This window comes from Anomalospiza imberbis, unplaced genomic scaffold, assembly GCF_031753505.1.
Source record: "Anomalospiza imberbis isolate Cuckoo-Finch-1a 21T00152 unplaced genomic scaffold, ASM3175350v1 scaffold_43, whole genome shotgun sequence".
Classification (NCBI taxonomy): domain Eukaryota; kingdom Metazoa; phylum Chordata; class Aves; order Passeriformes; family Viduidae; genus Anomalospiza; species Anomalospiza imberbis.
Window position 1 is genome coordinate 441,853 of NW_027100039.1, and position 13,196 is coordinate 455,048.

The 13,196-nt window shown below is 48.7% G+C and overlaps 1 protein-coding gene across 1 annotated transcript in view; it reads right to left on the reverse strand.

The window, feature by feature from the left end:
- MEGF8 (multiple EGF like domains 8) overlaps positions 1 to 13,196 on the reverse strand; it is a 49,378-nt gene that overhangs the window by 14,163 nt on the left and 22,019 nt on the right. Inside the window, 2 exon segments of the mRNA XM_068178398.1 lie at positions 8,733 to 8,882; positions 11,698 to 11,854. Coding sequence (XP_068034499.1) covers positions 8,733 to 8,882; positions 11,698 to 11,854 — 307 coding nt within the window.

Consider the following 13,196-nt stretch of genomic DNA (forward strand, 5'->3'; position numbering starts at 1 on the left):
GGTCAGTTATGGGTCAGTTGTGGGTCAGTTATGGGTCAGCTATGGGTCAGTTATGGGTCAGTTATGGGTCAGTTATGGGTCAGTTATGGGGTCAGTTATGGGTCAGTTATGGGTCAGTTATGGGTCAGTTATGGGGTCAGTTATGGGTCAGTTATGGGGTCAGCTATGGGTCAGCTATGGGTCAGTTATGGGTCAGTTATGGGTCAGTTATGGGTCAGCTATGGGTCAGTTATGGGTCAGTTATGGGTCAGTTATGGGTCAGCTATGGGTCAGTTATGGGTCAGCTATGGGTCAGCTATGGGTCAGTTATGGGTCAGTTATGGGTCAGTTATGGGTCAGCTATGGGTCAGTTATGGGTCAGTTATGGGTCAGTTATGGGTCAGCTATGGGTCAGTTATGGGTCAGTTATGGGTCAGCTATGGGTCAGTTATGGGGTCAGTTATGGGTCAGTTATGGGTCAGCTATGGGTCAGTTATGGGTCAGTTATGGGTCAGTTATGGGTCAGTTATGGGGTCAGCTATGGGTCAGTTATGGGTCAGTTATGGGTCAGCTATGGGTCAGTTATGGGTCAGTTATGGGTCAGTTATGGGGTCAGTTATGGGTCAGTTATGGGTCAGTTATGGGTCAGTTATGGGTCAGCTATGGGTCAGCTATGGGTCAGTTATGGGTCAGTTATGGGTCAGCTATGGGTCAGCTATGGGTCAGTTATGGGTCAGCTATGGGTCAGTTATGGGTCAGTTATGGGTCAGTTATGGTCAGCTATGGGTCAGTTATGGGTCAGTTATGGGTCAGTTATGGGGTCAGTTATGGGTCAGCTATGGGTCAGTTATGGGTCAGCTATGGGTCAGCTATGGGTCAGTTATGGGTCAGTTATGGTCAGCTATGGGTCAGTTATGGGTCAGTTATGGGTCAGTTATGGGTCAGTTATGGGTCAGCTATGGGTCAGTTATGGGTCAGTTATGGGTCAGTTATGGGTCAGCTATGGGTCAGTTATGGGTCAGTTATGGGTCAGCTATGGGTCAGTTATGGGGTCAGTTATGGGTCAGTTATGGGTCAGCTATGGGTCAGTTATGGGTCAGTTATGGGTCAGTTATGGGTCAGTTATGGGGTCAGCTATGGGTCAGTTATGGGTCAGTTATGGGTCAGCTATGGGTCAGTTATGGGTCAGTTATGGGTCAGTTATGGGGTCAGTTATGGGTCAGTTATGGGTCAGTTATGGGTCAGTTATGGGTCAGCTATGGGTCAGCTATGGGTCAGTTATGGGTCAGTTATGGGTCAGCTATGGGTCAGCTATGGGTCAGTTATGGGTCAGCTATGGGTCAGCTATGGGTCAGTTATGGGGTCAGTTATGGGTCAGTTATGGGTCAGTTATGGGTCAGTTATGGGTCAGTTATGGGTCAGCTATGGGTCAGTTATGGGGTCAGTTATGGGTCAGTTATGGGTCAGTTATGGGTCAGTTATGGGTCAGTTATGGTCAGCTATGGGTCAGTTATGGGTCAGTTATGGGTCAGTTATGGGGTCAGTTATGGGTCAGCTATGGGTCAGTTATGGGTCAGCTATGGGTCAGCTATGGGTCAGTTATGGGTCAGTTATGGTCAGCTATGGGTCAGTTATGGGTCAGTTATGGGTCAGTTATGGGTCAGTTATGGGTCAGTTATGGGGTCAGTTATGGGTCAGCTATGGGTCAGTTATGGGTCAGCTATGGGTCAGTTATGGGTCAGTTATGGGGTCAGTTATGGGTCAGTTATGGGTCAGTTATGGGTCAGTTATGGGGTTCTTTTGGGGGTTTTTTGGGGTTTTTTGGGTTTTTTTCGGGTTTTTTTGGGGATTTTTTTGGGGTTTTTTTGGGGTGGTTTTTGGGTTTTTTTAGGTTTTTTTCAGTTGTTTGAGTTTTTTGGGGTTTTTTGGGTATTTTTTTGGGTATTTTTTGGTTTTTTTCGGGTTTTTTGGGTTCTTTTGGGTTTTTTTGGGGGGTTTTTTTTTGGGTTTTTAGGGGTTTTTAGGTTTTTTTGGGGTTTTTTTGGGGGTTTTTTAGGGTTTTTTTTTTTTTTTGGTTTTGGGGTTTTTTCGTGTTTTTTTTGCAGTTTTTTGGGGTTTTTTGGGTTTTTTGGGGTTTTTAGGGGTTTTTTTTGTGGTTTTGGGGTTTTTTTTGGTTTTTTTTGCAGTTTTTTGTGTTTTTTGGGGTTTTTTTTGGTTTTTTGGGTTTTTTTTTGTGGTTTTTTTGGGGGGTTTTAGGGGTTTTTTTTTAGGGGTTTTTTGGGTTTTTGGGGGTTTTTTTGGGGTTTTTAGGGTTTTTTTTTGGGTTTTCTGGGGGGTTTTCTTGCTTTTTGGGTTTTTTTTTTGATTTTTTGTGGTTTTTTGGGTTTTTTTTTGGGGTTTGTGGGTTTTTTTTGAGGTTTTCTGGGGTTTTTTTGGGGGTTTTTATGGGGGTTTTTGGGGGGTTTTTTTTGGGGGTTTTTTAGGGGTTTTTTGCAGTTTTTAGGGTTTTTTTGGGGGGGTTTTTTTTGGGGTTTTTTTGGGGGGGTTTTGGGGTTTTTTGGGGTGTTTTTGGGGTTTTTTTTTGCAGTTTTTAGGGTTTTTTGGGGTTCTTTTGGGGGTTTTTTGGGGTTTTTTGGGGTTTTTAGGGGTTTTTTGGGGGTTTTTTTGGGGTTTTTTTGGGTTTTTTGGGGTCGGTTTCGCACCTTCGGCGGGCAGCCCCAGCATGCAGTAGTCAATTTTTGGTGGTTTTTTGGGGTTTTTTTTAGGGTTTTTTGGGGGTTTTTAGGGTTTTTTTTTGGGGGTTTTAAGGTGTTTCTTGGGGTTTTTTTGGGGTTTTGCGGTTTTTTGTGGTTTTTTGTGGTTTTTTGGGGGTTTTTTTTGAGGGTTTTTTTTTGCAGTTTTTAGGGTTTTTTTTGGGGTTTTTTGGGGTTTTAGGGTTTTTTTGGGGGGTTTTTTGGGGTTTTTTTGTGGGTTTTTGGGGTTTTTTTGGGGGGTTTTTTTTGGGTTTTTTGGGGTCGGTTTCGCACCTTCGGCGGGCAGCCCCAGCATGCAGTAGTCAATTTTTGGTGTTTTTTTGGGGTTTTTTTTAGGGTTTTTTTGGGGTTTTTTTGGGGGGTTTTTTTGGGGGGGTTTTGGGGTTTTTTTGGGGGGGTTTTTTGGGGTTTTTAGGGGTTTTTTTGGGGTTTTTTGAGGGTTTTTTTGGGGTTTTTTGGGGTTTTTTTGGGGTTTTTTTGCAGTTTTTAGGGGTTTTTTTGGGGGTTTTTTTGGGGGGTTTTTTTTTGTGGGTTTTTTTGGGGTTTTTTTTGTAGTTTTTTTGGGTTTTTTGGGGTCGGTTTCGCACCTTCGGCGGGCAGCCCCAGCATGCAGTAGTCAATTTTTGGTGTTTTTTGGTTTCTTTTGGGCTTTTTTTGCAGTTTTTGGGGTTTTTTTGGGGTTTTTTTGGGGGGTTTTTTTGGGGGGTTTTTTTGGGGTTTTTAGGGGTTTTTTTGGTGTTTTTTTGCAGTTTTTAGGGGTTTTTTTGGGGGGTTTTTGGGGTTTTTTTTGGGGGTTTTTTTGGATGGGTTTTGGGTTTTTTTGGGGGGGTTTTTTGGGGTTTTTAGGGTCGGTTTCGCACCTTCGGCGGGCAGCCCCAGCATGCAGTAGTCAATTTTTGGTGTTTTTTGGTTTCTTTTGGGGTTTTTTTTGCAGGTTTTTGGGTTTTTTTTTGGGGGGGGGGTTTTGGGGGTTTTTTGGATGGTTTTTGAGGTTTTTTTTTGGGGTTTTTTTGGGTTTTTTGGGGTCGGTTTCGCACCTTCGGCGGGCAGCCCCAGCATGCAGTAGTCAATTTTTGATGTTTTTTTTGGTTTTTTTTGGGTTTTTTTTTTGTGGGTTTTTTTGGGTTTTTTTGAGGGGGTTTTGTGGTTCTTTTGGGGGGTTTTTTGGGTTTTTTGGGGTCGGTTTCGCACCTTCGGCGGGCAGCCCCAGCATGCAGTAGTCAATTTTTGGTGGTTTTTTGGGGTTTTTTTAGGGTTTTTTGGGGTTTTTTTGGGGGTTTTTTTGGGGGAGGGTTTTTTGCAGTTTTTAGGGTTTTTTGTGGTTTTTTTTTGGGCGGTTTTTTGGCTTTTTTGGGGTCGTTTTCGCACCTTCGGCGGGCAGCCCCAGCATGCAGTAGTCAATTTTTGGTGTTTTTTGGTTTCTTTTGGCTTTTTTTGCAGTTTTTGGGGTTTTTTGGGGGTTTTTTTTGGGGGGTTTTTTTGGGGGGGGTTTGGGGTTTTTTTGGGGGGGTTTTTTGGGGTTTTTAGGGGTTTTTTTGGGGTTTTTTGCAGTTTTTAGGGGTTTTTTGGGGGGTTTTTTGGGGTTTTTTTTGCAGTTTTTAGGGGTTTTTTGGGGGGTCTTTTTGGGGTTTTTTTTATGGTTTTTTGAGGTTTTTTTGGGGGTTTTTTTGGGTTTTTTGGGGTCGGTTTCGCACCTTCGGCGGGCAGCCCCAGCATGCAGTAGTCAATTTTTGGTGTTTTTTGGGTTCTTTTTAGTGTTTTTTTGGGTTTTTTAGGGGTTTTTGGGGTTTTTTGGGGTTTTTTTTGGGTTTTTAGGGGTTTTTATGGGGTTTTTTGGGGTTTTTTTGCAGTTTTTAGGGGTTTTTTTGGGGTTTTTTTTTGTGGGTTTTTTTGGGGTTTTTTGAGGGGGTTTTGTGGTTCTTTTGGGGGGTTTTTTGGGGGTTTTTTGGGGTCGGTTTCGCACCTTCGGCGGGCAGCCCCAGCATGCAGTAGTCAATTTTTGGTGTTTTTTGGGTTCTTTTGGGGTTTTTTTGGGGTTCTTTTGGGGTTTTTTTTGGGGGTTTTTTTGGGGGGGTTTTGGGGTTTTTTTGGGGAGGGGTTGGGGTTTTTTGGGGGGGTTTTTTGGGGTTTTTTCGGGTTTTTTTGCAGTTTTTAGGGGTTTTTTGGGGGGTTTTTTGGGGTTTTTTTGCAGTTTTTAGGGGTTTTTTGGGGGTTTTTTTTGGGGTTTTTTTGTGTTTTTTTGGGGTTTTTTTTGTGGTTTTTTGGGTTTTTTGGGGTCGGTTTCGCACCTTCGGCGGGCAGCCCCAGCATGCAGTAGTCAATTTTTGGTGTTTTTTGGGTTCTTTTTAGTGTTTTTTGGGTTTTTTAGGGGTTTTTGGGGTTTTTTGGGGTTTTTTTTGGGGTTTTTAGGGGTTTTTATGGGGGTTTTTTGGGGTTTTTTTGCAGTTTTTAGGGGTTTTTTTGGGGTTTTTTTTGTGGGTTTTTTTGGGGTTTTTTGAGGGGGTTTTGTGGTTCTTTTGGGGGGTTTTTTGGGGGTTTTTTGGGGTCGGTTTCGCACCTTCGGCGGGCAGCCCCAGCATGCAGTAGTCAATTTTTGGTGTTTTTTGGTTTCTTTTGGGCTTTTTTTGCAGTTTTTGGGGTTTTTTTGGGGTTTTTTTGGGGGGTTTTTTTGGGGGGGGTTGGGGTTTTTTTGGGGGGTTTTTTTGGGGTTTTTAGGGGTTTTTTTGGTGTTTTTTTGCAGTTTTTAGGGGTTTTTTGGGGGGGGTTTTTGGGGTTTTTTTTGCAGTTTTTAGGGGTTTTTTGGGGGTTTTTTTGGGGGTTTTTTTTTAGATGGGTTTTGGGTTTTTTTTGGGGGGTTTTTTGGCTTTTTTGGGGTCAGTTTCGCACCTTCGGCGGGCAGCCCCAGCATGCAGTAGTCAATTTTTGGTGGTTTTTTGGGGTTTTTTTTAGGGTTTTTGGGGGTTTTTTTGGGGTTTTTTTGGGGGGGTTTTTTTTGCAGTTTTTAGGGTTTTTTGGGGTTTTTTTTTGTAGTTTTTTTGGCTTTTTTGGGGTCGGTTTCGCACCTTCGGCGGGCAGCCCCAGCATGCAGTAGTCAATTTTTGGTGGTTTTTGGGTTCTTTTGGGGTTTTTTTTGGGGTTTTTTTGCAGTTTTTAGGGGTTTTTTTTGGGGTTTTTTTGGGGGTTTTTTTTTTTGAGTTTTTTTGGGGGGTTTTTGTGGGTTTTTTTGTAGTTTTTTTAGGATTTTTTGGGGTCGGTTTCGCACCTTCGGCGGGCAGCCCCAGCATGCAGTAGTCAATTTTTGATGTTTTTTTGGGTTCTTTTGGGTTTTTTAGAGGTTTTTAGGGTTTTTTGGGGGGTTTTTTTGGGGTTCTTTTGGGTTTTTTTTTTTGAGTTTTTTTGTGGTTTTTTGTGGTTTTTTTGGGGTTTTTTTGGGTTTTTTGGGGTCGGTTTCGCACCTTCGGCGGGCAGCCCCAGCATGCAGTAGTCAATTTTTGGTGGTTTTTTGGGGTTTTTTTTAGGGTTTTTTGGGGTTTTTTTTGGGTTTTTTTTGGGGGTTTTTTTTAGATGGGTTTTGGGGTTTTTTTTGGGGGTTTTTTGGGGGTTTTTTGGGGTCGGTTTCGCACCTTCGGCGGGCAGCCCCAGCATGCAGTAGTCAATTTTTGGTGGTTTTTTGGGGTTTTTTTAGGGTTTTTTTGGGGTTTTTTTGGGGTTCTTTTGGGTTTTTTTGGGGGGGTTTTTTTGGGGGGGGTTGGGGTTTTTTGGGGGGGTTTTTTGGGGTTTTTTCGGGTTTTTTTGCAGTTTTTAGGGGTTTTTATGGGGGTTTTTTGGGTTTTTTTTGCAGTTTTTAGGGGTTTTTTGGGGTTTTTTTGGGGGGTTTTTTTTTTTGAGTTTTTTTGGGGGGTTTTTGTGGGTTTTTTTGTAGTTTTTTAGGATTTTTTGGGGTCGGTTTCGCACCTTCGGCGGGCAGCCCCAGCATGCAGTAGTCAATTTTTGATGTTTTTTTTGGTTTTTTTTGGGGTTTTTTTTGGGGGTTTTTTTTTTGAGTTTTTTTGTGGGTTTTTTGGGGTTTTTTTTGTAGTTTTTTTGGGTTTTTTGGGGTCGGTTTCGCACCTTCGGCGGGCAGCCCCAGCATGCAGTAGTCAATTTTTGATGTTTTTTTGGTTTTTTTTGGGGTTTTTTTGGGTTTTTTTTTTTTTTTGAGTTTTTTTGTGGGTTTTTGGGGGTTTTTTTTGGGGTTTTTTTGGTTTTTTTGGGGTCGGTTTCGCACCTTCGGCGGGCAGCCCCAGCATGCAGTAGTCAATTTTTGGTGGTTTTTTGGGGTTTTTTTTAGGGTTTTTTTGGGTTTTTTTGGGGTTCTTTTGGGTTTTTTTGGGGGTTTTTTTTTAGATGGGTTTTGGGTTTTTTTTGGGGGGTTTTTTGGCTTTTTTGGGGTCGGTTTCGCACCTTCGGCGGGCAGCCCCAGCATACAGTAGTCAATTTTAGATGTTTTTTTGGGTTCTTTTGGGTTTTTTAGAGGTTTTTAGGGGTTTTTTTTGGGGTTTTTTTGGGGTTCTTTTGGTTTTTTTTGGGGGGGTTTTTTTAGATGGGTTTTGGGTTTTTTTTGGGGGGTTTTTTGGGTTTTTTGGGGTCGGTTTCGCACCTTCGGCGGGCAGCCCCAGCATGCAGTAGTCAATTTTAGATGTTTTTTTGGGTTCTTTTGGGTTTTTTAGAGGTTTTTTGGGGTTTTTTTGGGGTTTTTTTGGGGTTTTTAGGGTTTTTTTGGGGTTTTTTTTTTGGGTTTTTTTTATGGTTTTTTGTGGTTTTTTTGGGGTTTTTTTTTGGCTTTTTTGGGGTCGGTTTCGCACCTTCGGCGGGCAGCCCCAGCATGCAGTAGTCAATTTTTGGTGTTTTTTGGGTTCTTTTGGGGTTTTTTTGGGGTTCTTTTGGGGTTTTTTTTGGGGTTTTTTTGGGGGGGTTTTTTTTGCAGTTTTTAGGGTTTTTTGTGGTTCTTTTGGGTGTTTTTTGGGGGTTTTTTGGGGTCGGTTTCGCACCTTCGGCGGGCAGCCCCAGCATGCAGTAGTCAATTTTGATGTTTTTTTTGGTTTTTTTTTGGGGTTTTTTTGGGTTTTTTTTTTTTGAGTTTTTTTTGTGGGTTTTTGGGGGTTTTTTTTTGTAGTTTTTTTGGCTTTTTTGGGGTCGGTTTCGCACCTTCGGCGGGCAGCCCCAGCATGCAGTAGTCAATTTTTGGTGGTTTTTGGGTTCTTTTGGGGTTTTTTTGCAGGTTTTTGGGGGTTTTTTGGGGGGGGGGGTTTTGTGTTTTTTTGTGGTTTTTTTTGTGGTTTTTTTGGGGTTTTTTTGAGGGTTTTTTTGCAGTTTTTAGGGTTTTTTTGGGGTTTTTTTGGGGTTTTTTGGGGTTTTTTTGGGGTTTTTTTGGGGTTTTTTTGGGGTTTTTTGGGGTTCTTTTGGGTTTTTTTGGGGGGTTTTTTTAGATGGGTTTTGGGTTTTTTTGGGGGGGTTTTTTGGCTTTTTTGGGGTCGGTTTCGCACCTTCGGCGGGCAGCCCCAGCATGCAGTAGTCAATTTTTGGTGTTTTTTTTGGTTTTTTTTTGGGGTTTTTTTGGGGGTTTTTTTTTTTGAGTTTTTTTGTGGGTTTTTTGTGGTTTTTTTTGGGGTTTTTTTGGGTTTTTTGGGGTCGGTTTCGCACCTTCGGCGGGCAGCCCCAGCATGCAGTAGTCAATTTTTGGTGTTTTTTGGTTTCTTTTGGGGTTTTTTTTGCAGTTTTTGGGGTTTTTTTTGGGGTTTTTTTGGGGGGTTTTTTTGGGGGGGGTTTGGGGTTTTTTTGGGGGGTTTTTTTGGGGTTTTTAGGGGTTTTTTTGGTGTTTTTTTGCAGTTTTTAGGGGTTTTTTGGGGGGGTTTTTTGGGGTTTTTTTGCAGTTTTTAGGGGTTTTTTGGGGGGTTTTTTTTGTGGGTTTTTTGAGGTTTTTTTTGGGGTTTTTTGGCTTTTTTGGGGTCGGTTTCGCACCTTCGGCGGGCAGCCCCAGCATGCAGTAGGGCGGGCTGCGGCAGATCACCTCCTGCATGATGATGCCGATGCCGTAGACGTCCCCCCGGAAGGAACCGCGCCGCTCCAGGGCCTCGTCCCGCAGCAGCTCCGGCGCCGTCCACAGCCGCTCTGAGGGGCGGGGCCAGCCTCGGACACGCCCACCCGCACCCCCTGGCCACGCCCACCCCCGCTAGACCACGCCCAGCCCACTCCGGGACCCAATGGGAGGAGGCGTGAGGGTGTGGCCACGCCCACTGCGTGGGTAGGGCACGCCCAGGGTGGAGCCACGCCCACATCAGGCATGGGGGCGTGTCGCTATTGGGACACGCCTCCTTTCGTGGAAGCCACGCCCCCTTCCCCGTGGCCGCCATGCGCCAATGAATGGACAGGCCACGCCCACACGCCAGGCCACGCCCTCTACAAGGAGACCCCGCCTTAATCGTGTGGGGTTGGTTGTGGCCACACCCCCCACTCGAGGCCCCGCCCCTCAATGTCCCGGCCACACCCATAGGCCGAGCCCCCAACCAAAAAAAACCACGCCCCCAACCAATGGCCACGCGCCCTAATTCAAAGGTCATGTGCCTTTCCACCGGCCACACCCACCCCTGAGGCCACACCCCTTCCCTCAGTGAAGCCACGCCCCTCCGTTTAGTCCCGCCCCGCTGGCCACACCCAGATCCCCGCCCATCCCAAAAGCCACACCCCCTCAAGGAGCCCCCATTGATTCTCCTGAGGCCATGCCCATGAGGCCACACCCGTGACGTCACAGCCATGGTGCCACACCCATGAGGCCACGCCCATGAGGCCACACCCATGATGTCACAGCCACGGTGTCACATCCATGAGGCCACGCCCATGAGGCCACACCCGTGACGTCACAGCCATGGTGCCACACCCATGAGGCCACGCCCATGAGGCCACACCCATGACGTCACAACCATGGTGTCACACCCATGAGGCCACGCCCATGAGGCCACACCCGTGACGTCACAACCATGGTGCCACACCCATGAGGCCACGCCCATGAGGCCACACCCATGAGGCCACACCCATGGTGTCACAACCATGAGGCCACACCCATGATGTCACAGCCATGGTGTCACACCCATGAGGCCACGCCCATGAGGCCACACCCATGACGTCACAACCATGGTGTCACTCCCATGAGGCCACACCCATGACGTCACAACCATGGTGCCACACCCATGAGGCCACACCCATGAGGCCACGCCCATGAGGCCACGCCCATGAGGTCACGCCCATGACGTCACAGCCATGGTGTCACACCCATGAGGCCACACCCGTGACGTCACAGCCATGGTGCCACACCCATGAGGCCACGCCCATGAGGCCACACCCATGATGTCACAGCCACGGTGTCACACCCATGAGGCCACGCCCATGACATCACAGCCATGGTGCCACACCCATGAGGCCACACCCGTGACGTCACAACCATGGTGTCACGCCCGTGAGGCCATGCCCATGAGGGCCACACCCATGACGTCACAACCATGGTGCCACACCCATGAGGCCACACCCATGAGGCCACGCCCATGACGTCACAGCCATGGTGTCACGCCCATGAGGCCACGCCCATGAGGCCACACCCATGACATCACAGCCATGGTGTCACACCCATGAGGCCACGCCCATGAGGCCACACCCGTGACGTCATACCATGGTGTCACGCCCGTGAGGCCACGCCCATGAGGGCCACACCCATGACGTCATAACCATGGTGTCACACCCATGAGGCCACGCCCATGACGTCACAACCATGGTGCCACACCCATGAGGCCACGCCCATGAGGCCACACCCATGATGTCACAACCATGGTGTCACGCCCATGAGGCCTCACCCATGACGTCACAACCATGGTGCCACACCCATGAGGCCACGCCCATGAGGCCACACCCATGACGTCACAACCATGGTGTCACTCCCATGAGGCCACACCCATGACGTCACAGTCATGGTGCCACACCCATGAGGCCACACCCATGAGGCCACGCCCATGAGGCCACGCCCATGAGGCCACACCCGTGACGTCACAGCCATGGTGTCACACCCATGAGGCCACGCCCATGAGGCCACACCCATGACGTCACAACCATGGTGTTACACCCATGAGGCCACACCCATGACGTCACAGCCATGGTGTCACACCCATGAGGCCACGCCCATGAGGCCACACCCATGACGTCACAACCATGGTGTCACACCCATGAGGCCACGCCCATGATGTCACAGCCATGGTGCCACACCCATGAGGCCACGCCCATGAGGCCACACCCGTGACGTCACAACCATGGTGTCACGCCCGTGAGGCCACGCCCATGAGGGCCACACCCATGACGTCATAACCATGGTGTCACACCCATGAGGCCACGCCCATGAGGCCACACCCATGATGTCACAACCATGGTGTCACACCCATGAGGCCACGCCCATGAGGCCACACCCATGACGTCACAACCATGGTGTCACTCCCATGAGGCCACACCCATGACGTCACAGTCATGGTGCCACACCCATGAGGCCACACCCATGAGGCCACGCCCATGAGGCCACGCCCATGAGGCCACACCCGTGACGTCACAGCCATGGTGTCACACCCATGAGGCCACGCCCATGAGGCCACACCCATGACGTCACAACCGTGGGGTCACACCCATGAGGCCACGCCCATGAGGCCACACCCATGACGTCACAACCATGGTGTTACACCCATGAGGCCACACCCATGAGGCCACGCCCATGAGGCCACACCCATGACGTCACAACCATGGTGTCACACCCATGAGGCCACACCCATGAGGCCACGCCCATGAGGCCACACCCATGAGGCCACACCCATGTTACACCCATGGTGCCACACCCATTAGGCCACACCCACGTCGCCACACCCATCCGGCCCCGCCCAGCAGGCCCCGCCCTCACCGTGGGGCTGCGGGGGCGGGGCCGGGACGCGCTGCGCCTCCAGCAGTTGGTTGTAGCCGTGGTCGGTGACCTTGAGCACGAAGCGCCCGTCCACCACGCAGTTCCGCGACTTGAGGCGCCCGTGCACGACGTCGCGGTGGTGCAGGTACCGCACGCCCTGCGGGGACAGCGCGGCCGCACGGCCGGAGCGGTCATCACCGCGGCCAGCGGCGCCGTGGCCACAAAGGCCGTGGTCAACAAGGCCATGGTCAACCGACAGCGTCATGGACAGCAAGGACATGGTCAACAAGGCCATGGTCAACAAAGCCATGGTCAACAAGGCCATGGTCAACAAGGCCATGGTCAACAAGGCCGTGGTCAGCAAGGCCATGGTCAACCGGCAATGTCATGGTCAGCAAGGCCATGGTCAGCAAAGCCATGGTCAACTGTCAGCGCCATGGTCAACAAGGCCATGGTCAACCAGCAACGTCATGGTCAACAAGGACATGGTCAACAAGGCCATGGTCAACCATCAATGTCTTGGTCAGCAAGGACATGGTCAACTGTCAATGCCATGGTCAACAAGGCCATGGTCAACAGGCCATGGTCAACAAGGCCATGGTCAACAAAGCCATGGTCAACAGGCCATGGTCAACAAGGCCATGGTCAACAAAGCCATGGTCAACAGGCCATGGTCAACAAGGCCATGGTCAACAAGGCCATGGTCAGCAAGGCCATGGTCAACCATCAATGTATTGGTCAGCAAGGCTACGGTCAACAAGGCCATGGTCAACCGTCAATGTCATGGTCATCAAGGCCATGGTCAACCGACAACGTCATGGTCAGCAAGGCCATGGTCAGCAAAGCCATGGTCAACTGTCAGTGCCATGGTCAACAAGGCCATGGTCAACAAGGCCGTGGTCAACAAGGCCATGGTCAACCGGCAATGTCATGGACAGCAAGGACATGGTCAACAAGGCCATGGTCAACAAGGCCATGGTCATCAAGGCCATGGTCAACAAGGCCATGGTCAACCATCAACGTCATGGTCAGCAAGGCCGTGGTCAACAGGCCATAGTCAACAAAGCCATGGTCAACAAGGCCATGGTCAACAAGGCCATGGTCAACTGTCAGCGCCATGGTCAACAAGGCCATGGTCAACAAGGCCATGGTCAACTGTCAACGTCATGGTGAGTTGTCAATGTCATGGTCAGCAAGGCCATGGTCAACAAGGCCATGGTCAACTGTCAATGCCATGGTCAACAAGGCCATGGTCAACAAGGCCATGGTCAACAAAGCCATGGTCAACTGTCAGTGCCATGGTCAACAAGGCCATGGTCAACCATCAATGTCTTGGTCAGCAAGGCCATGGTCAACTGTCAATGTCATGGTCAACTAGGCCATGGTCAACAAGGCCATGGTCAGCAAGACCATGGTCAACAATCAATGTCATGGTCAGCAAGGCCATGGTCATCAAGGCCATGGTCAACTGTCAATGTCATGGTCAGCAAGGCCATGGT